The 24887-nt window shown below is 32.3% G+C and overlaps 2 protein-coding genes across 7 annotated transcripts in view; both read right to left on the bottom strand.

Annotated features, from left to right (window-relative positions):
- Nucleotides 1-1472: 1472 nt before the first annotated feature.
- LOC140063597 (serine-enriched protein-like) lies at nt 1473-14087 on the bottom strand. Of its 2 annotated transcripts, none has more exons than XM_072110002.1 (5): nt 13781-14087; nt 6421-6622; nt 5404-5624; nt 4951-5108; nt 1473-2740 (listed from the first exon to the last, which is right to left on the bottom strand). In XM_072110002.1, the coding sequence occupies exons 1-5, from the start codon at nt 13818-13820 to the stop codon at nt 2186-2188; spliced, it is 1176 nt and encodes a 391-aa protein (XP_071966103.1). In that variant the 5' UTR covers nt 13821-14087; the 3' UTR covers nt 1473-2185. The 2 variants fall into 2 exon arrangements, with proteins under 2 accessions (XP_071966103.1, XP_071966102.1); XM_072110001.1 differs by lacking the exon at nt 13781-14087 and adding an exon at nt 11851-12095.
- Nucleotides 14088-18479: 4392 nt separating this feature from the next.
- LOC140063588 (kinesin heavy chain-like) overlaps nt 18480-24887 on the bottom strand; it is a 43394-nt gene continuing 36986 nt past the window's right edge. For all 5 annotated transcript variants that reach the window (XM_072109977.1, XM_072109979.1, XM_072109978.1 and 2 more), the window contains 2 exons: nt 23104-23190; nt 18480-21899 (listed from right to left, as the gene is read on the bottom strand). In XM_072109977.1, the coding sequence (XP_071966078.1) occupies nt 21883-21899; nt 23104-23190 (104 nt within the window). In that variant the 3' untranslated portion in view covers nt 18480-21882. The remainder of the gene's footprint in view (nt 21900-23103; nt 23191-24887) is intronic.

The following is a 24887-nucleotide window of genomic DNA, read 5'->3' as shown; positions in this document are numbered from 1 at the left end:
CTTTTACCGCAGAATTGTATAAGAAAATGTAGATTTCAATAGAGAGGTTGTACGTAGTGTATCCAGAACGAATACTGGTCATTAAAATAATTATTTTGAATTCATTTCTACGTTTTTTCAATGACCTACCTCTGATTGTTAAAGATTGTCTATTTTTTTCTCTTTTACAGTTCACATTATTCACTAATCCCGCCTTATGTTGTATTTATATCATAAGTGTATCTATACTAGGCTAACTAACCATTTTATCATAATGTTTTATCATAAAATATATGTTGTTATATTGTGGAAATAAATAGAAATTGAAATTAATGGACTATTTGGGAATAATTGAGATGTGACTCAATTAAGTAGTTAGAAATCATCTCAAAAGAGAAGACTAATTAGGCCTATATTAACATTTTTAAATGTGTATCTTGAAATTACTGAAACGATTTACATATTGTTATTCTGCGGAGGCCGAGGTTCCTATTTTGTGAGAAGTTAGAATAATAGTTTAATACAGGTTTGTTATATTGTTGGATTAAACTGTACATAATATCATCATCACAGATGTATGGTACATTGAGTATGTGTGTATTTTTTAAATTAAAACAAAGAAAATCTAAATAGATATATAGTAACATTATAGTCTAGAGTAAGGAAATACAGTTTGAATAGGTCATCTATCAAACTTCAAGAAATAAACCAATATGGTAGGCCTACTGAGCTTATACCTAAAGCTACATTCACACTGCCGTTATTTAACACGGCGCCGTTTTCCATTCCATCAAATAAGAAGTGTGAATGTAGCTTATACCTAAAGCTACATTCACACTGCCGTTATTTAACACGGCGCTGTCTTCCATTCCATGAAATAAGAAGAAGTGTGAATGTAGCTTATACTTAAAGCTACGTTCACACTGCCGTTATTTAACAAGGCGACGTCTTCCATGAAATAAGAAGAAGTGTGAATGTAGTTTATACCTAAAGCTACATTCACACTGCCGTTATTTAACACGGCGCAGTCTTCCATTCCATGAAATAAGAAGAAGTGTGAATGTAGCTTATACCTAAAGCTACATTCACCCTGCCGTTATTTAACACGGCGCCGTCTTCCATTCCATGAAATAAGAAGAAGTGTGAATGTAGCTTATACCTAAAGCTACATTCACACTGCCGTTATTTAACACGGCGCCGTCTTCCATTCCATGAAATAAGAAGAAGTGTGAATGTAGCTTATACCTAAAGCTACATTTACACTTGTTACTTACTTGTTTGCATAGCTATCCCCATTATTGGGGACATTTCGCCGTCATTGACATTATGTTGACATAGCACAACAATGAGAGACATTAATTTTGATGAGAAGGTCATGGAACACTAATTAAAACAACTAAAAACCTGGGACCTGTAACCCTAGGTAGGGACCCTGACGGGTACTCTCCCTCCGGGTCAAAGGGATCCCGAAACTCATCGGTGGGCAGGGGCGTTCATCTCCCTGTTCAGGACTATTCCTGATAACTGCCGTTATTTAACACAACGCCGTCTTCCATTCCATGAAATAAGAAGAAGTGTGAATGTAGCTTTATGTAGTAGGCCTATGTCGTTATTTTAAATTAGTCGTGAAAACATTGTTTAGTTAGGCCTAACGAAATAAAGTTACAACAATTATATTTCTTATATGTAAATCTATTTGAAAGCGAATTTCCATTTGTTTAAAATCTTTATTCAAATTTACTAAACTTAGAATTGAAATAATTTTGGATGGTGCACAATTATTACATTCGTATCAAACAACCGATCGATCATGGCTTATTATCGCAATCACGTCTTGTTAGAAACAATATAAATTAAATCATCTATTACTAAAATGTATATCTTATTATATCAGTAGGCCTATACTGGCCTACGATCTACAATTAAGAATGTTGCAGTTCAAAGCCTGGATTTCCGAAGGACAAACTAATATTTATAAACTAAAGAATTTGCACGAGCTACGCCTGAAAGAAAGACAATAATAACAACAATAAAGTTCAATTAATATAGCGCAAATTATTGCAGGGCACCACATCATCACGGATTTATGTTACATTGCGTATTATTGTGGTTTTTTATATTAACTCAAATGAAATCTAAATAGATAGGCCTATACAGTAACATTGTAGTCTAGAGTTAGGACATATAGCTTGATTACGTGATTCTATCAAACTTCAAGAACTCGTCCATTTTTCTGATCTCCCTTTCCAAAACTTCCTCCTGAACTACTCGTATCAGTTAAATCTGAAGACGTCGACATTGCACACGATATGTCGCTATTCAAAACCTGTTCATCTTCCCAAGTAACGTTACTGGTATTCATTGAACTGCTATCACAGTCCCGATGTAAATGAATAGTGCTTAGAGTCTTTGTAAGTTTATTTTCTGATACGCAGTTTGGATCAGCCTGAAAAGCCAGGGCGTTCATGATTTTTTGATCTGATACAGCACCACACTGCTTTACCTCTGTCATTAGTACAGAAGCAGGTATAAAGTGCCATGCAATAGAACCTATAAACGGTGACATGGCTTCTTTCAATTTTGTTCCTGGTCTTCGTTTACACAGTTGCCTGCTCCAGCCTACGGCAGCGTAGAATTTTGTCACTTCTTCAGCACGCAATTCTTCGCGTGATAAGATCAGCCGAACGACGTGTTCAGGTAAAGAAGAAAAGCCAGGTAAACTTAAAACTTCTTCACCATTTTCATCGATAAATTCTAATGCCTGTAATAAAAACATTTATAAAGACGCTATTACCATTGTATACAAATATAGATTTTTAGATAGATAATATTCTTTATATGTATTTTTTCTTTGCAAATTGACGTTATATGCACTTCAGTTACTCAGTGGTGGCGCCAGCGGGGGGGCTACGGGGGCTCTAGCCCCCTCGTCGGGGAGCCTAGCCCCCCCGTCGGGGAACACGGGTACTTTTTGTCGGGGAATATAACATACAGTAAAAAACGTTCGCGTTCACTTCATATAGCTTCAGCGCCTAGAAAACCACGACGTTCCATTGACCGTGAGAGTACGTCAGAGGGCTTTTATGCACTTTTATGCATTCATTATTGCCAGAGATCTAACTACTAAACAATAGCTAGTACGCACTTGTTTGGCGGTATCCCTTTGTACGAATCGTTCACCGTTGGGTCGAGACGCGTGATATCATGTTCCATCCAGGGACCAAAATGTGTAATGTAGTTATTTTCCAGGCGAAGTTTACCGACGGTTACCGAAGGGAACACGGGTACTTTTTGTCGGGGAATATAATATGCAGTAAAAAACGTTCGCGTTCACTTGGTAGCTTCAGCGCCTAGAAAACCGCGACGTCTCATTGACCGTGATAGTACGTCAGAGTGCTATTATGCAATTTATATGCATTCATTATTGCCAGCGATCTAACTTACTACTAAACATTAGCTAGGTACGCACTTGTCTGGCGGTATCCCTTTGTACGAATCGTTCAACGTTGGGTCGAGACGCGTGATATCAAGTTCCATCCAGGGACCAAAATGTGTAATGTAGTTATTTTCCAGGCGAAGTTTACCGACGGTTCGGGTACTTTTTGTCGGGGAATATAATTCGTTCGCGTTCACTTCGTAGCTTCAGCGCCTAGAAAACCTAGACGTTTCATTGACCGTGAGAGTACGTCAGAGTGATATTATGCACTTTATATGCATTCATTATTGCCAGCGATCTAACTTACTACTAAACAATAGCTATAGGTACGCACTTGTCTGGCGGTATCCCTTTGTACGAATCGTTCAACGTTGGGTCGTGATATCATATCAAAAATGTGTACTGTAGTTATTTTCCAGGCGAAGTTTACCGACGGTTACGTCGTGTACTGTGTCGACGTACGCTACACTACAGCAAAAACGAATTATGTTAATTGTTCGTATGTTCACCAATTTTTTAATTTACAAGTAACCTTCTGTACCGTGGGGCACCTAAAATAAATATTTCATCCATTACTAAACAAAAAAACATGCCATTTTCGCTTAGCCAACATCTTATTATAGCTAAGTTATTAAATTTTCAATGTCCTGTATGTCATTAATACAAATACAAAAAATACAAAATTTCCCCGACTGAAAAAGGTCTACGCTTGCGTTTTTTAAGCCTCTGGGCCTGATGTTTCCAAAGTATAAAATGCAATTTTTTGAAGACCTGCAGCTCTAGTTTTAAACATTTTCTTAGCTCAGCCCCAACAATAAAGCTGGTCATATTTCGAAGTACAAGAAGTGCATTTTCCGGGACCTAACATCTCTATTTTTCAAACATTTCTTAGCTCAGTCACAACCATGATAGGGACTTATATATTTTGTTTCATGTTTTGAAGTATAATAAGTCCAATTTCCAGGACCTCCAACTCTATTTTTCTAAATTTTCTTTGAACTTTTATTTTTTAAATTGAAAAATATGGATTGAAACAGTAATCGCGCATCGTTTTTTTGCACGCAGTATTTTATTTATGCATTATAAAAAATGGAAAAAATGGCTACCCTAAATCTGATTAAAATGACCTCAAATGACGCTAGAACGCGTTGCTTCCGGGGGCTTCGCCCCCTGGACCCCCACCGGGGGCCCTTGGCGGCCCCCTGGCCCCCAGCCTTGTGATGCTCGCATAGCCCCCTCGTCGGGGAATGTAGCCCCCGCGTCGGGAAGATCCTGGCGCCACCCCTGCAGTTACTTTGTACATTATGCACAAATGTATGTAGCTCATATCTCGCTGTCTGATTAGAAAAATGTGTGTGTTCATTCCTAAATTAATATTACCAACAGAAAAACTCAAATTAATTTCATTTAGGTCATCATACATTCACTGGAATATGTTTAAAATTCAGAGCATTCATGGATCCGCACTACTTTAAGTTTAATATATTATAGCTGACAGTGAAAAAAGAATCTAAATAAAGTAATGACTAAAGTACCCTTTGAACAAGAGATTTTGTAGACTTATACTGTATATATTTTTCAGCTGAGCATAGAATCGTGCATACAGTATCTTCGTTTATACAACAATGCATAAATCCGATACAAGCCCTGCGGAGTTCGTCTAGACCATAGTGATCAGCTGCATTCATTAGTCCTACAAAATATTAGAGTAATATAGTGATAGACATTTTACAGTGCTTCAAATAATGATAATGACAGTGATAGCATAACATATCGTACCGTATGTGTTTATAAAAAAATATTTACCATTTTGGCCTTAATAATTTCATAAGAAGATAAAAGGGTCTAGGCGGATAGTGTCTGATGGGTAGTCGTCTGGTGGGTAGATGTCCTAGAGTGGTGATTGTCCGAGGGATAATTGTCTAATTACCAGACAAGAGTTTCACTATTTTGTGTGAATCGACATTTCTTAACATAATTATACCTACCAATGACCGTTTCTGCTTGCAAAGTTACACATCCCGTGTGGACATACTCGACTAATTGATGAAACACGTTTGGATCAAATTCTTTTATTACAACGGTACGAGGATGGCTACTTTCGGCAAATTCTTCAGTACTACCACTTTTTCGCAATTTTCTCATCATGTTAGTTCTCTTTTTTGGGCTATCCGAACGGCAATGTGTGTATAACATTTTGTGGAAAACTCTATAATTAAAAGTAAAATGTGAAAATCGTACTGGTATTTAGAATAATTAAACTATAATAAGGTGTATAGAGAACATGTGTAATCCTTTCATATAGAGCAAAACCTCGGCCATCAAAGTCGTATCAAATTAGATTCTCAAACGATAACAAAAATAATTAGCAGTTTGTTCACATAACTTTTCTATTTAAATCTTAAAAATTATATATTTATTTTATTAAACAAAATAATACCAGAAATTTGATAATGGTCCTAGCTTTCAGATGCACAATTTTTCTCGTAATTTATATTATAAATTGTTTTATGAAGGCATGGCTTCCTCCAGTCGAATCGCTGAGCGATTAAAACCATAGGTCACCGGGAATCCTAACTAATCATTTTTTCTTATTTTTAAGGGTTTTAAACAATTAACATTACATCATTTATTCTAAACATGTACCAGTTATGACACTTTTAGTTTGCTTATTAATACTTCATGAAGCATAATTATATATAATTTAAAGTGGAAAATCAATTTATTATACTATTATTGTTCACAAAAAAATGGGGTGGATTAGTATAAATTAGAATGTTTTCTTTTTCAAACCAGTAAAAAATGGAATTTCCACATCACAGCCCTTTTCTCATCACAGCTGTGTGCCGGCAATATGCTATTACAATGCACGGTATGGTTTTCTGTCAGAACGGGTCATATGCAGGCACAATGCCGGCATCAGCTGCTGCTAGACCTGCTCAAGACCTATGAATATTCAACGCAATGAAATAATGTTACTCTACTATTCACTATTATTTACTAACCTGCTTCGAGCAGCCAGTATCGCGCGAATTCCACAAATTGGTTCTTTTTCATCTCCAACGATAAATATTACGTCACATATTTCTGGCATTTCTTGAAAGTACGACAAGTCGTCAGACACTCCAGACTTATTTTCAAATCTTGAGCTTCGTACTCCACGGTTAGGGCAAACGTAGTTTGATTTCTTAAAAGTTCCATCGTCGTCTGCAAGATGTTTTAATAAAAACTTTTTTATAAATTATATTATTATTATTGCAATTATAATAGTACAATACAAATAATAATTGAATAATAATCTATCCCTTTGTGTGTTGTACTTCCCCATGAAAATTATTTATTATCATATTAATACACGAAGCAAGAAACTATTATACTATACCTATTTCACCTGATCGTACAAAAAAAAATCAATACAAATTGAATCCTCTAAAATCAAATCAGTTTGCAAGAACAAAATAAAACTGGAATTTTATTTTATTTTAAAATATACAATCTAGAAATAATTGACACTATCATTTTATCAAAAGTAAAATCAATTCGAATATGTTCCTATACAAAATATTAGTTTTGATTATATATGTATTACATACAAGTTATAACTAGTATTTATGATACTCAATAAACGTCATTTCAACAAAACAAATTTATTTTTTTAAATTTAGGCTAATAACACAGGAAATCTTATGCTGAGATCCGATATCTGTATACTATATCATTTCCTTTTGCATTTTGATTGAAAATTGATTGTGTCCCAAAGGTGTCATATGGTCTATAGGGCAGGTGTAGATGAAAGCAAAAGATGCAAGAGAAAACAGATAGAAACTGCTAAATCATTTTTTCGACAGTTTTGCGCTCAATGTCGTTCATCGCTCTACTTCATACGTTAATCCTGCACATTACTGTATTTAATGTAAGACGCCAACAGATATCAACACATGACTGTGATCGTTGCTTAGTGAATTTAAACACGAGAACAGTTATTATTTTTAATAAAGCCAGTTTATGTTTAATTACTGTAACCAGATAAGAGTGAAATTTCACTCTTAACTAAATCTATTATTTTTAACTGACACATTAAATTCTGAGCTAAGTAAAGTAGAACACATTGCTTTACATTGTACCTGTACCCTATTAACTTTAGTTTACAAAACACGATACACCTTAGTTCGTTGCTTGTCAAATTATTATTATGTATGTATTTGAGATGGTGTATAGGTCAATAGTATGTCTATCTTTTTCTCAGTAGCCTACCAGATAACTGTAATTAAAAAATGTATTGTCCCCCTAAAAATATTTTGAAATATTTGTTTGTTGAATATGTCATGTTAATGTCACATAATAGTTATCCACTTTGATAAGAAATTCGATCTAAACAAAAATATTTACCTGAAAAAAATGTAATTTAAAGCAAAATATTGTCAAATTGGCAGCCAGCCAATGGATTTTTGGTTGAATTTAACCATTTATTATGTTGTTTTGTGAAAGTGAAATTTTTTTTTCTACAGAAGTGATTAACTTGATTAAAACTTCAAAATAACATATTCAAAGTTTGATTTAAATAATCTTTATTTTTCATGTGTTGGGGGACAATATATCTTTAAAACCTTCCCAGTACAAATTTCGATCCTGTTGATACCACCTCTTTACTCCCAACCCACAACCCCTCCATGGCGGTTAGTATCGACAATTCTCAGAATAGAGAACATATTTTCGACGAATTTGAAACAGCATTATTGCAATGCAGTATAGTACTATTATGTTATGTTAAATTACACTACCGACGTACTATATTATTCGCTTCGCTTCCGTACCATCAAAGTCGTGCCCACAAATGGTTCTCGAATACACAGTAATTTCAAATGTACGTACCGCAGGACTATAATGCATTGTAGTTTACTGAAACGAATAAATAGACACGGTGATTTATGTAGTCATCTAAAATTAATACCCTGAAAGAGAAACTTGTAACAAATGGGTCCAAACTTTTGACATTTGCGATTAAATTGGCGACCAAAAATGGTTACGTATTTACAGTATTGTCAACGTATTTCAATACTATCTAAAGGTTTTAAGTTTATCCCCAAGGACCCATAAATGTACCTATTTGTATTAAACTAAATAATACTGAGACTGAGAGATTGGAATGTTCCATTCATCGCAAATCAATACATTTGTATACACGTTATTGTAATACTAGTTCATACTAGTTTCAACTTCAATAATTAATTGTATTCGTTCAATGAAATATGAACAGGTTACAAACAGTCGGTCTAATCTACGTACGATATCAGCTGGTGTGGTTTAGAATCAAGTGACATTTGTTTTCAAATATTTTGTAATAAAACACAATATCATACATTATACCTCCATGATTATGCATTACCGTATAATATATTAAAATATAATGTTGTCATTTTTCTTTCTTCTATTTTTATCAGACAGCGCTCGTTCAAATGATTTATTTTACTAATGAACAACAAAAAGAGGAAAACAAATCAATAACTTGGTAAGATTTGCCCTTTTCACATATAAAAGGAGATATAATTGCTGTTACTACTTAAATTCATTATCTATTATTGTACATTTGGGCCAGTGGCCTACATAATGTTAATAGATTAAATGATCCACAAAACAAAAGAGAAAAACAGTGCAAATCCACAACAAAAATGCCATCACGCAATCAGTGCTCTAATGGCAGATGAGTATAAAAACTAGTTCGGAATCTATTTGTATGAGAGTGGAATATTTACCGGAAGCGTCTGCCTCTCGTAAGAACTTCAAAATTATATTTAATAAGTTTTGCAAAATTGAATGTATTACTTGGTTAGTCTCTTCGTCTTTACTCACCATTTGACTAGAGGAATGATTTTTATTTGTAAATTACGCGGCCGAAATGAACCTTCATTTATTTACAGACTATGACAACAGGGATTTTTTTTTAAAAGTAATGTAATGAAAGAAAGGAAAAAAATTAAGTAATGGAAAGAAATGTAGATATCGTTAATATATTAAATGAATAGTAGTGGGGACCAATTAAAGAGACCAGGGGGATGCCACAAGTAATATAATTGAAATTAGAGATAGAATTGCAAAACATGTTACTGGACACGATTGGAAAGGTAACTTTTGAAAAGATGTGATACAGGTCCATGGATTCAATTTGAATAAAAGAATGTTGTGATAATCAATAGCGTCAAAACATAGAGATATTGTAGTGAATATATCTATGGTCAAAAGCATTGGAGATTGGTAATAATTCCTAATAAAAAATGATGATTTTCAAAATCATCAATAATGTTAATAAAATACGAATTCTCATCTTCAATCAACTAGCAACACTACTGATAACAAATATTGATTGAAATACGCAGTGAAAATCCATATCGAAGTGTTCTGGTGTCAACAAACACGCTGAATTTCTGTGTTAATATAAACAACACAATGGCTATAATGAGTTTCTGAACTCATGCAGAATGAATGGAACAAATAAGGATATCAAATAATCAGAGTCGACAATACCAGGTCGATTGTGGAGCCATACGGTTTACTCTTTGGTTTATACCCGACTGTGAATCTCCGTGTTGTCGGAAGTCTAAGAGAAAAATAAATTTAGTAAAATTATGTTTAACATTATGTTTATTGGAATGCTACAACTTAATTGTGAATTTAAAGACTTAAGGTATAAGTTTCTATCTTGTATAAACGATATTCTCTTGTGAATCCAAATATATTTTCACCACTCTCTCAAATTATAAAGAAGTCCACTTTCCAATTTCTGAAATCTTAAGAAAACTTAACTCTATAATGATAGATGAATGGAGAATTGAATTACAAAAAAATCAAGTCTACACATCTATGAAACATTAAAATCAAAACCTGGATTTGAAAACTACTTAATTGATAAACTAATTTTGAAGGTGTTGCATTAAAATTTAAAGTTCGTTCAAATACTCTACCTTTAAATGATAGAACTGCAAATTAGAATATTGATAATAATAAGAAATGTAAATTATGCGGTACAAACTCGGACGAAGACATCCATCATTTTATCCTTAATTGTCCACCGTTAAATAATATACGTAATCAGGAATTATTTGATTTATATGTGGAAATGTATAGAAATGGCAGCAAAGATATGTTTGATACTTTTTATACTTCCCATGAAAATGACAAACTTAAATATATTTTGGGATACTCAGATAATTTAATTGATGAAGAGTGTGAAAATATTTTGGATAGTTTTTGTAAAAGATACCTAAAAACAGCAGGGAAATTTCGAAAGATTCACTGAATTCCATGATTCAATAACTCCATAATGTTATCTACATTGATACATTAAGTAAATTGAAAAGGGATGCAAATTGCTAAAGATATGTAACGTTTAAAAAGAAACGAATAATTTTGTATATAGGTAAAATATAAAGCATAACATAAAGGACCTCACTATTATGTTTAGCTACTTTTTTAAACAGTATAAAATATAGGCCTAACTATTTATATGTATTAATGTTATCCTCTTTAAAGGAGGAGTTCTACTGTAAGTCTAATAATAATAATAACAATAATAATAATACTGAAGCTTTTGATTAGACTCTTGTATATCACACTGTGTACTATCTATGTAAAATAAAAAAGTAGAAAGACGAAATTTGATACACACTACTAAATTAATATGATTTCCAAGAATCACAAACAGTAACATTATTTAATTGAACCATTTTAACATTATTAAAGATAAATTGGTCAACAGCACACATTGTGGTTAAAGGCAGATTACTGTATATAACCTGCACTGCATAATTGAGGTTAGATTTCAAGAATACTGCCACAAAAGTAGAAGCGCATGTTCATCATCACGGTATCACTGACATGATATTTTCAAGTAGTAGTATTAGTATTAGTAGTAGTAGTAGATTAAGTGACCTAACTGAAATTGTTTAACCTTTATATTTATTATAATTTCATTGTCACCGGTCACAGTTTCCATACAACTTTGTCAAACAATGAGAACCATCAGATTCAGAGTCACGTCGCAAACTATTATTAAAACAGCGAATTATTATTAAATCCTAAATTAAGACTTAAACCACGAAATCAAGCATTGGTAGGTAATGCATACCCATTACACGCATTAAGACAAACAAATTTAAACAGGAGGGGCGGGATTTTATGTAGGAATGATGGTCTTGGAGTGTAGGCCTATAGTTTATTATTTACTATATGTATGCCAGTTTTTAAAAACGCTTGTATAATATTGCGTTACTTCTATATGGTAAAATAAAGAGTACTGTGCCAGGTTATAACTATAATGCTAGTTACATGTAGGTCTATAGAGACAATATGCTAGTTACATGTAGGCCTATAGAGACAATTTCGACCATTATTTGACGTTGACTCATAATAAGATATGCATTTGCCTGATTTTTTCTTACCTGAAGAATTCGTCAAATCAGTAAAAGCATTCCGTCTCCAAGATTCAAGTCTTTGAATACTTCGATACATGTTCCCTGTGTTCTACTTAAATCAAACTTCCGACTAACCCAAGGTGGATGATGAACAATCTCTGTGCTTAGTATTTTTTTAAAAAATCACATTGACTTTGACTTTATATTGAAGGTGGGAATTCTAATAAAGTGTATTAAATATCTAGTGTAGTGTAGTTACGTCTACTTCTCAACCGTTGATACGGTAAGTATAATACTCTGAAAAAAATACTCCAACAAAACGGACTTAGTCCATACCCTGAAGCATATTTGCATTGTACCTTTTTGGCAATTTAATTACAACAATACCATTTTTCACAATAAGATTTATTTTTTCCATAGTTAAATTACCTCAAACAATTTCAATTTTTGTTTTATATTTACGCATTACTTGCTTCATTAAATTTCAATTATTATAAGCATTCTTGTTAGGTTCTATTGATGGAAATTTCAACATCATTTGCCATTTTCAATGTAAAATTTAAGGAATTGTATCCTCATTCATTTGCGTGTTGGAATCATTTTGGTTTCTCTTTTCTCACCAATGAACTATACAGTACAATTCCCATGAAGACTCATAGGCTCTTCGTATTAGAGAACAATAGAGTGTACTTACTGCATGAAGAAATTATTTTGTTAATCCATGCTTACTGTAAATAACTTTAAGTTCAGTAACACACGGAGCGCTAAAATTATTTAAATATATGTTTCAAGTAATACTGAAAAGGTCCACCAGACACACATACGAACAATTTGGTTTTCCCTCCTTATTTTTAATGTGTATTTTATAAAGCATTCATTTATCTATTTTTTGTTTATTAATTTTGTCAATTAAATAATCGTTTAAACGATACAAAAGATCTTGAACGTCATGCAGAAAAATTTCCTTCAAATTTTGTTTAAAAAGAAAATCTGTTTTCTGCCCACATTCGTTATCTTTTAAATATACCTAATTTTAAAATGTATACCGGAATAGCCTATTCAAATATCATAACATCTTTATTCAGTAATGTATATTGATTGTTGTCGATTTCATCAGAAAATTATTCACTTTCGACAATCCGATTATCTACAAATACAATTCAGTATTTCAACACCATTGATTTTATAATTGAAAGCAGATTTGGCCAACTAATCATTTGTTACAGTGGCGTTATTCACTATAAATTTAAAAAAATGATAATTGTTTGAATACATATTTTTACCATAATAAACATTCAAAACAAAACAGAGGCAGGTTTAGATAGTGATCCTCCTCCACATTCCTTTCCCATCCCCGCCTCCGCTATCACCAGGAATTGTTCTTATCCTATTCCATGGTATACTGTATTCGAATTTCGATAAACATGATTCTTTCAATTCATGTTAAATGTTGTTCATAATATGTGAATTGTTATTAGTGTATGGACTATGTGTGAAGAGTAGATTGTACTTCTATGGACAGAATAATTCATTGATTTTGACAATAATTGAGACACACTTTAATTAATAAAAGAAAGACAGATATAAACATTCTTACTATCAAGTAGTTTAATATCCAACTTGAAAAATATTTTTGATTTTGTTTCAGTAAAGATTTAAAGCTGCGCAGTAGTTGTCAGTCGCATACTACATTTAAACATCCGTCCGATATTGGGATTAATTGATTTTATAAATCGGTAAAATGAGGTAATATAGATAATTTTGATTACCTAAACTAATTATATATTGTTTAAACCATCTGAAAATAAATAAGAATAGATATTATATATGTATGTTATGGGTCATGTTTTTAATGTATTTTCTGTTGTTTCAATATACACAGTAAATACAATATATTACTGATACGTGTCCTATTATGTAGGGCCTAAATTTAGACAAATAATTAAGTATAACTTACCAAGATGCTGGCTTAAAGAATCACTATTACTCTTTTTCATGTTTCTTGATATTTGTTATTATGCGTATGCATGTTTTCCAATATAAACAAATGTGTATTAATATCAATATTAATATCAAAATATTTCAGTCCATCTTTGAAAAAGTCACTCAGATATTTCAAAATCGCTCTTCGAATGTACGAAATATACTCAAATACTAACAGATAAATTCATATCTGACAGCTGTATTCATTCATAAACGAAATTGCTTTATGCCCAATTTGTTATTCATCCATTCATTGCCAAGAGTTGTGTTTATTTGGTACCGTGCTCATTGGTGCTGATCAGCCATTGCGTAAATGGCGATTATAATAAAGAGCGTACCATTGTCCAAAACGGGTATTATTAGTCTAGGACCTGAGTAAGATTTGTATGCATTTAATTTAGGAGAGAACATCTCAACTGTTATATGATAATTTCAACATGGGATGTGTACCAGAATTGCTATCCGGGGACGAACATGCCCAAAATCGGGGTCAAAGGTTAAAATGTGTGGTTCTTATACCTCGATAACTACTTGACATAGAGATTTGCTGTTGGTTACAAATTGTTTAGAATACACACATTTATATTTGCTTTAACACAACTAGAGTATACCAAAACAAGGCCAACAGCCATTAAGTCGCGTGCTACAATGCATAGTGATACCGGACCGACAGACAGACCGACAGACATACCGACCGACATAGTGAACTATAGAGTCGCGTCCACGCGACTAAAAAGGCATAATTTTGACGAATTTTTTAACTTTTTCATCAAAAACGTCCGCAAATTATCCAATTCGACGTGCTCGTATGACGTAATTTTAAGTCGAAATTGTTTAAAAGTTGGTAAAATTATTATAAAAGGCTGCAAAAACATAAATCACGCGAAAAAAGTATGTATTTAACGCTATGTGCGCACCGCGCGCGTAAAATTTGCGCGCGTATGGGAATTTTTGACATGCTCAAAATAATGACAAGAAACGCGTAGAAAGTTTATTAAAAATTAATTTTGCGCATTTTAAAATTTTAAATGCTCGTGCGCGCGTACCTTTGTGTAAAACACATTTTTTTTCAACAGAAAGTTAGCGCCTGATATAAATTAAACTTTTGCAAAGTTTCAATTTAAAATGTTATTTGGTTTTTGACCTATGTTAAATACGAGAAAATCGTTAAATCGCGCGTAAATCACGTTGCGCAACTCTAACGTCATTCACAATAGGAGGTGCACAATTTCACGTAAATGCCACATGTTGACATCAAAACAGTTCAAAAAGTACAGAAAAGCCATAAAACGCATAGTGATACCGGACCGACAGACAGACAGACCGACAGACCAACCGACATAGTGAACTATAGAGTCGCGTCCACGCGACTAAAAATGAAATGCTTATACTGACCTTTGATCCAAAAACATTTAAAAAAAAATACATTTTTGGGTTATATTGTTCTTTAATATGTCAATAGATGTATGGTATCAAAAGAAATCCCATAGAATATGCTATCCACTGATACCCAACTTGTATTGAAAATGTTACATTTTTAAGCTAATTTTGTTGGAAAATGTGCATAATTAATATTTTTATATAAAAAATGAATATATTGTAGTGTAATTTTTGTGTTTATATATTCATATAAATAAATGTTTTGAAGAATTTGGTGTCAAATGAAAGCCCATATACGATATCCATTGCTACCCAACTTTTATTGCAAATCTTTAGTTTTGAAGTTAATTTATAATAAAATGTGCATATTTTATTTATTTTTGACAAAAATAAGTATATACAGCTAATCCGAGCAGCATTTATCTTTTTTTACAAATTTGGTGTTTTTTAGTACTTCTATCATTGTTTGACCAAATATCAAAGAAAGAGGGTTCGATCAATCGCGCGGAGATTCTTTTTTACCCGTCCGCGGAGTGAAACTATTTGACAAGATGACTTGAGTATAATTGAGTCTTTAGTGACTCTGCACGGTCACTACGCGTTTTCACTGGAATACCATGACGAGTTGTAAACAATCCTAATTAGCATCATGCATATTCGTGGTTTGAAATCTTTGTTTCCTTTCGCTCGCGACAATTTTCCAGACGAAATGTAATCAAATTAATTTACCTGTAAATTACGTAAACTTGTTGTTTTTGGCTCGAATTTTCGACTTAAAGTAAAAGTTGGATCAGGTGCCGTTTTCGGCCACCTCGACTTGTATGGACTATACCATTATAAAAAGATGGGAAAATAGGGGTGTCCCATTTATTAATTTAGTGTGCTAATGTGTTGAAATACTGCTGCTTTTGTTCTTTTGTTTAGTGCATTATGTTTCAGCAACAAAGGGAAAACAACTACGCCCTGCACATCAAGTTAATAAGTATATTATGACTCTTTATTTCTAAATAATTGTTTGGGCATCCTTCCCTAATATGGATATTAGGTGGATTCCCTAAGGTGGATATTGAATCATTTTGAACGGATTTATATATAAAGAAAGTATATAAAGAAATTAGTTTTTATTCCAGTTAGTTTAGGCTTACAAAAAAAAAAATAATTTATCTAATGATGACAGTAGCACATAGAAATAAATGTTCTACGGTAATTGAACAACGTTTGCATCAAAATAACGAATGATAAAATACACTAAAAAAGTCTGTCAAACAGAATAACAAATTCAGAAGTTATAGCAATTATTAATATAACGAAATAATTACCAACTGTAAGCGTCTTTTCGAAACAATAAAAAAAAAATACCTTGCACCGAGACATAAACAAACCTTAGGCCGAATTTACGATTTTCCCCGAATAGAGGTGTTTACTTTATTACACAGTTCCTTCTGAACGTTTGTATTAATTAATAATGTAATTACTGTACAAAAAAATATAAACGTCGTATTAGTGATGTATCGTTACATGTACTGTACTATTTCAATCGACTATACGGTGACAAGTCTGGGGGTCACTTCATCAAGCCTAGATGCTTCAAGTGTCAAGAAATTGTATCCTATTATAACCAAAAACTTTACTATTACTGTATATGGACTGTTTTGATAATAATTCAATGATTATCTGACAGCGCATTACAGTATTATATATATATATATTGGTCTAGATTGACGGTAAAATGGGACTCATTGTAAATACCAGAAATAATGTTTTGATTATTTGACAGTGAATTATTATAATACTGGCCTATTTTGACAGCAAGAACAAAGTCATTATTAATTGAACAAGATTTTACAGATCACTGCATCTATATAATACTGTATAATCGCCAATTTTTTTCATAGACTTTCTTCTCCCAGACATGCTTTGGGGTTTGTAATTTTAGTTTACAAAATCAAAAACGTCTGCCTCTAGAACTATAACTGCTGCTTTCTTATAGCTTATAAATGAGTAGTCCTCTTGGGACGTAGCTGGCTAAAGCAGCAGCGTGAACAAATCTTAGTTTTCTAGATCCAGAAAACTAAGATATCTTAGTAGGTGTTAGTTTTCTAGATCTTAGTTGTCTAGACACCCATCATCGGATCAAGAAAACTAAGAACTAGAAAAATAATATATCTTAGGTCTTAGTTTTCTAGATCTTAGTTTTCTAGACACCCGTTAAGGGAACAGGATTTAGATTTTATGGGCTCTGAAAATGAAATAAAATTCAATGCTATGAAACTACAGTACAATGGTTTGTTTGGTGTTGTCATGCAGGTGAAGTAAAATCAACACGGTAACAGACGAATCACAGACATTTGAAGCTTTTAGATTTATTTGGCCATAAAGAGCATTACAGTTTAATCTTTAAAACCTCTTTTAGCTGGTCTTTCATAGATTATCTTTATATATAAAGACAAAAGCATAGCTACTGATGATAATCAACATGCGCATACAATTACTGGCATTTAAAAGATGTTGATGCTCCACTTTTTTACGGACAAAAAAAAAAGGAAAAAAAGATATCCTCACTACTATTGTGTTCTACAAAACATTCATGTTTCATTCTTTCAATCCTATGTGCCACAAAAAGTTTACACTCAACAACAATCCTGACCAACTTAAACACATTATTCTTTGCATTTTAGTGACACATGTATGTTTTGCGGCTTCCGAATCCTATCTTACAGAATAAAATCTGTACTACAGTGATAAATGAATGCTTCTTATAAAGTAAATGTACAGTATTTCCTGTAAGGCTAGATTTTGAAAAAAAGGGGCAAAAGTGATTAATGACCTAACACCAATATTATTATGCTGTGTATTAATGAGAAAATACAATACATTAGTCAACATTTTTAGCTGTAAAGCCTATAGAAGAAAATTGGGCACTTGGCATTCTATAACTGTTTGTATGCAATTTATGACTGTATGATTAATAATGGAACATCATTCAACTTTCAGAAATGCTATCTTAACTGTAGATGAAATATTTTTCAATTAAGAGCATTCTTGTTTCTTCCCAGTAATTAACACAAGTTTAACAAATGAAACAAATTATTTTAGTTAATATACATGAAATTCTGTGTTACCCAATACCAAAACCCACAATTTACATAAAAAACTAAATTCTTTTCTTAATAAAATTTACATTGTGTAATTTTCTTACAAGACATGATTTTAAATAATATAATAATAATAATAATAATAATAATAATAACACTAATAATAATAATAATAATAATAACACTAATAACAATAATAATAATAATAATAATAATAATAAAATTAAAACACCTTAATTAGATAGTAAATCAAATTCTGCAATAAGAACTTAATATTACTGTGCAATTTTTTAAACAGTTGCACAAAGTTTACCCAAACCCGAGTACATCAACAACACCGAGAACAACCCAAATTACTATTGCCTATCTGCATAATAAATAACAAATATTGCATTTTGCTTCAACTAACTTATTAACACATATTTTTCATTCACCCATTTGCCATCAATCTTGTTAAATTAAGCATATTTAAATGAAGTTATAAAGTTATCATTACAACTAAATATTTTATTATATATTGTCACCCTCAATACACAGAAAACTGATTGACTCGTGATTATGTAGCAATGTTAAAACGAATTGTCCAGGACACATCTACGGTGATTTCTTATTATATATACATGTACAAACAGTACAAGACGAGGCTTTACTGTATGAGATGGATTGCTATCAAAGGTACAGAAATAGCACACACAATGTATGATATACTAACATTAGTAGGACGTTCACACCTAAACACTTATCAATTCTTAACTAATGAGCATACAGTATGTTATTTAATGTCAGTACCTACACAACTTATACTGATATTATATATAGTTTTAAGGAATATAATTGCACAAGAGCATAACATATATTAAATATATACATATATGTGTGTGGGTGCGTTGGTGTGTGTGTTTGTGTAAACAATAACTAGATGTTATACCTTTCTATACCAAAAAGTATATGAAATATAGAGAGTAGATAGACAGTAATCTTGGAACGACACATTTAAATGCTTCTCTAAGACATACTGCCATTCTCAATCTCTAATCATGGAGGAATTTTCCTCCATGCTCTAATTCAATTAAGAAAATGGTTTAACTGCTGAAAAGATTCACTCTAAAATCATTATGGAATCTTAACCTTATGTTTTTAAATGAATTTACAGTAGTACAATGAATTGTAAACATGATTATTTCCATACAAGTTATGAAATAAATTTATATTGACTTTTTGCTTAATGACTACACTATTTAAGTACAAATACTTAGCTATATAACGGTAACATGCTTATTTTCTATTTTACAAAATCAAGGTTGAATGTGAATAAATTTAAAAACAAAAAAATGTGCATTAAAGTTCATATTTGGGATCCTTGAAATTATATTGATAGGAAGTAGATTGTACACTCTATGATCAAACAGGTTATGAGCTCGACTTGCCAAGATAGGCTTCGACAAATTCATGCAAAACCAACAAATTCTAGGCTATGTACACCATACCTTGTATTGTATTGGATTCTTTTACGAACATGAAGTTTAGGCATCTAATTTTTAAAAAGACAATGTTGACATTAAAATGCATAAAACCAGATTTTTTATTGTTATTTTCCCCCAAAAAAGTGCCTCTCATACATGCTCCTTAATTCTTGCATTGATTATAATTGACATTAATAGTTCAGTGGTTTTGAATTAAATCAAGGCTATCAATAAGTGTACAGATAATGAATGGTACTATTTTGGTACTATAGTCACATTTACACATAGATAAAAATAACATTTCGTGGAAGCCAATCTGCCAATAGCAAATCAATCAAACATGTGGAGGCGGGCATAATCAAACTACATTGAAACCTTAACGTTTGATAAAGCGGCGCTCAGTATCCTGTTGTTTGATAGTCTTGCTGGTATCAAGCCCATAGCCAGGATTGTTACATCTTACTTTTTCTGACCTTGTATTAAAAAAACATTGGAAGTGGGATGCAAAAATATCAATTATCACCTATTTTAATAAAAAAGATTGTTTTGTAGTATGTTAAATTTTCCTGCTGGCTTAGGACGGCCAAAAAATCGTATGAGCTACTGTAAACCTTGTCCTTGGTAGTTTCTTGTTTGAAAAGGGCACTTCAGGGAAAAGTGGGTTTGTTTGAAAACTCTTGGCATACAGGCTTGGGGACAGCATTCGATTCAAGAAAAGTAATGTAATTAATGTCAATAGTAAAATGAAAACATTTTAAACATAAGCAGCATATTTTTTTTTAAACATATAATTCATATATATATTGCATGTATCCTTCATGTACGATGTTTGTACACCACAATAAACTGACTGAGAATATGTACGAAAACCAATTTAAATGGGTCAATTGTACCATCACCAATAAAATGTTATATTTATTGTGTCAAAACAATTTCATCATCTGGTAGTATACTTTTGTAAAATTCATAAATTATAAACCAGTGGAAATCTTTACATGTCATTGCTGATTTACCATAATGTACTGAACATTGCCAACCATTCTCTCATTTAATTATGACTAGATAATAAATTATAAAACATATTTTTGATTCACAAAGTTTGCAATGCTTAGTTTGTGAGAGGCTGCTATTTGTTTTTTTTTTTTTTTGCTCATAAAGTGTGATTTTTCAGTTCAAAGTCGAATTTAGTTTCCACAATCAAAAGTTCCTGAAGTTTGCTTTCATGATTCTTCAGTCATCCATGAAATCAAAGTTACATATAAATTATTTTGAAATAGACTTTGGAAAAGGTTCCAACGGTTTTGTTTTGTTTGTGATAAAAGTCATCCAAAACTAATGGTTCAGGACCTAAACAAAGAAACGATTATGAATTGAGGTTTCCCAAATTCTAGTACACTATCAATATTTACTTTGCTTATTTTTATCATAGAGCATGTTCACATCCATCCATGTATGTATACTCTATATGGATTAGAATAATTGAAATTCAGCTAATGTCCAGCAATAAAGCAAATCAAAATAATGTATAAATGCATGTGCATGAACATTAAATATTATTTCACATTTACATAATTTTGACACCTCCTTAAAACCAACTACAAGATATTACAAATGTATACCTGTGGTGATGGACAGCTTCTTAATTACAAACTAATATTTGGTGGTTTTACTTAAACTATATTACCATATTTATTCACTTTGAATTTCTATTTGTACTAGTAGAATTCATTGACAATTTAACAAGCATTTTGATACAATTTTTACTGTATTTTATCACTTCTCTATATTGATTGTGTTGTATTTTTTCAAATCAATGGGGCATTTATTTGATTACACATGTTACCATATTACACCCTAAAAAATACATGCATCTCCCGAACAAACAACTCATTTGAATAAACGCCCCAACCCCTAAAACCCCTTTAAAATAAATGCCCCAGGTCTTTTATTCGAATAAATATGGTATGTGTTGAATAAGCTTATAATGTGTTTATTTATAATTTAATTTTACCGTTAACACCCAAAATCGATTTACAAATTGAATAAACTTTGTCTTGTGACTGATTGTGAATGCAGTGCTATAACCTACTGTATATCTTCAATGTGGACAATTCAATTTCATTTCGGTTTTTTCAAATCTAATATGGTTCATTGGCTGTAAAGAAATGAAAAAAAGAAAGAAAATGTCAGTATGAGAAAAACAATACTAGCAAAATAACTGATGCACTGTGAAACTACAGAAAAATTATGATGCAATTACATGGAAATGATTAAGGAAAAGTGTTTGTAATTAGAGCTTTCTGGCATCAGAAACAAATTATGGGCTGGGGTCCAAGTACTGGGCCCAAATGGATAGATAGATAAGATAGATAAAAATTCTATTCGTCATAAAACAAATAAAATTACAATGAAAATTGTCTTTCTTGGCAAGAATATAAATATAAAAAGACCATATATAACATATTTAAAATACATATAAAAATTACACAAAAATATTTATAATATACTGCACAGGTATGAGTAGTGAAGGCATCGGTATTACAAACTTCTCTTAAATCGTGAATTAAAAATATGAATAGCATTTCAACAAAAGATAGTCTAAAACGTGAATTATTTGATTGGGTGGTCTAACTCTCCCTGATCTATTTACAATAAATTCATTGTGTAATGAGTGAGAACTGTTTCTTATAATTTAAATGACGTTGCTCAACGTTTGTTTTTCATAAACACCATCAACATCTTTAACAATTGAACCAATTATTCTAGAAGCTGTTTTTTCTAAAAAATTCTGAAACCATATTAGTATAATATTTTTGTTTTTTGAAGATTTTTTTAAAAGGCATTGTTTTTTGAAAATTTACATGGAAATGAATAGGGAAAGGGTTTTTTCCCCCCCTGTTTTCTTTTATATGTTTTTCATAATAACCATGTAACATATAACAAATTAAAAAAATACTTGAATATAGGTGAAAGTAATGTTTTGATGCATCTCCACTTTAAAAAGGGATGAGGGTTAGCACTTGTTAGTACTTGGTACGTGGTATGTTCTGGTATACAAAATAAATTAGAGACGGGGGGTTAGGACTAGGATTGCTTCAATAATTTTCTAGGTCAGCAGAAATATAGCTTAATAATGGGGATGGGGTTTAACACTGTACTTGAATTGCATCAACAATGTTCTGGGGGCTGAGATTAGTTGCATTAGTTATCCAAAATACAGCTTAAAGTTTACTGGGATTATAGTACTCTGATGATTATATAATATATTAATTTGTAGTTTAAATTTGAGGGTCAATAATATTCGAGCAGGTGATTATACCAATCAATGGTACTTAGTAAAAAAGTCTAAATGTATTCACTTGATATTGGTTTTCTGCTTGTATCTGAATTTGCTCCTTTTTTGTTCCTAGCCTTCATTGCTTTTATATCAGCATCAGTTAGTTTACCTGTAATGAGATATGAAAATAATACAATTGAGAAACAGCACACATGCACTTTAAGACATAATTTGCTTTAGTCATATGCGTACTGTACATACCCTACAAACACATAAATAAGAGTATTGGTAGGCAGGCTTTAGAGTGGTGGGACTCAAACCCACAACTCCAACCAAGCTTATGCTGATGGCTAGGGTAAGACTGACTAGTATCGCAGAATGACAGAGTGTAGCAATTTATGGAACCAAGCTAGTAAAAATGTTAAACAATAATACTCTATTCTAGTTTTGTAAACTCATAACATTTTAAACTTTTTTTGCCTTTTGAGTGTTATACCAAATAAATATAAAAAAAAAAAATCAAAAAAAAATCATATGTATTAAGCACAATCAATCTCTTAAAAAATATGTTTCTTAAGCCCTTTTCTCACAGATGTGCCGGCTGATGCCTGTATCGTTACTGGCATATATCTATTCAGATAGGACTATCATGCCAGGAATATAACCAGTATATACAGGTACAGACTTCCATTAAAGGGTCGAGGTATATCCAACCAATAAAAGTGTTAATCAAAATACTATTTGTTGAATGCTCTCTAGGCTCGGATTTTAGTTCTGATGATGAGAATAGTATTCTCGAAACTTGTCACGGTATTTTAAGCAGTGGTGGCGCCAAGATCTTTCCAACGCGGGGGCTAAATCTGCTATGCGAGCGAAGCATCACTAGGCTTGCGTCCCATGGGGGTCCAGGGAGCGAAGACCCGAAAGCAATGCATTCTAGCGTAATTTGAGGCCATTTTAATCAGATTTAGGGGAGCCAATTGTTTCCATTTTTTATGGTACTTAAATAAAATACTGTGTGATAAACACATTGCACGAGGCTTTAAAGTTTAATATGCCTATCATAGAAAATATACGCGAATGTAAAACATATCCATGGGCAGAGCATGGGCTGATCTGTAAGAACATTTTGAAAAATAGAGCTGCTAGGTCCCCAGAAATTGCAAATGTACAAGTCTATGGAGAACCAGCCCACCAAGGTTGGGATGGAGCTAAGAACATTTATAAAAATAGAGTTTCTAAGGTCCCTGGAAATTGGATTATACCTCGAAATATGAAACTAAATATAAAGTCTCCAGGACTGAGCTGCTACGAAAATTGTGAAAAATAGAACTGCTAGGTCCCTGGAAATTGCACTTAGATAGGCTCCTATTGATAAATGCAACGAAATTATAAGTCTACAGGACCAGCCAGCCATAGATGGTTAGGTGGAGCTAAGAAAATTGTGAAAAATAGAGCAGCTAGGTCCCTGCAAAATGCAGTTTACATTAAAATATGGAACAAAATTATAGGTCTACAGGACCAGTCCGCCAGCTAAGAACATTTTGAAAAATAGAGTCCCGGAAATTATACTTCAAAAGACACAATAGTCACCAGAAACCGCTGGCACCACCACTGATTTTAAAAATGATTTTTTACTATTCATCAAATGCCTCACAATCACAATGGAAGCATACATATATGTGGGCCTTCCTAGACAGCACAAGACATCATTTGATGAAGAAATAACAGTTTCCATTCTCACAGATTGCCCTTTTCGCACTGCGGAAAACAACCCTAGTAATATTACTAGGGTTGAGCATGTCTGGTTGATGCCAGTCCATGGTACCGGCGTGACCCGTTCTAACAGAAAACCCTACCGGCAAG

Source organism: Antedon mediterranea, chromosome 1 (genome assembly GCF_964355755.1).
Source record: "Antedon mediterranea chromosome 1, ecAntMedi1.1, whole genome shotgun sequence".
Taxonomy (NCBI): domain Eukaryota; kingdom Metazoa; phylum Echinodermata; class Crinoidea; order Comatulida; family Antedonidae; genus Antedon; species Antedon mediterranea.
The sequence above is the reverse complement of the archived record's forward strand: the minus strand, read 5'-3'. Positions and strand labels throughout refer to the sequence as shown.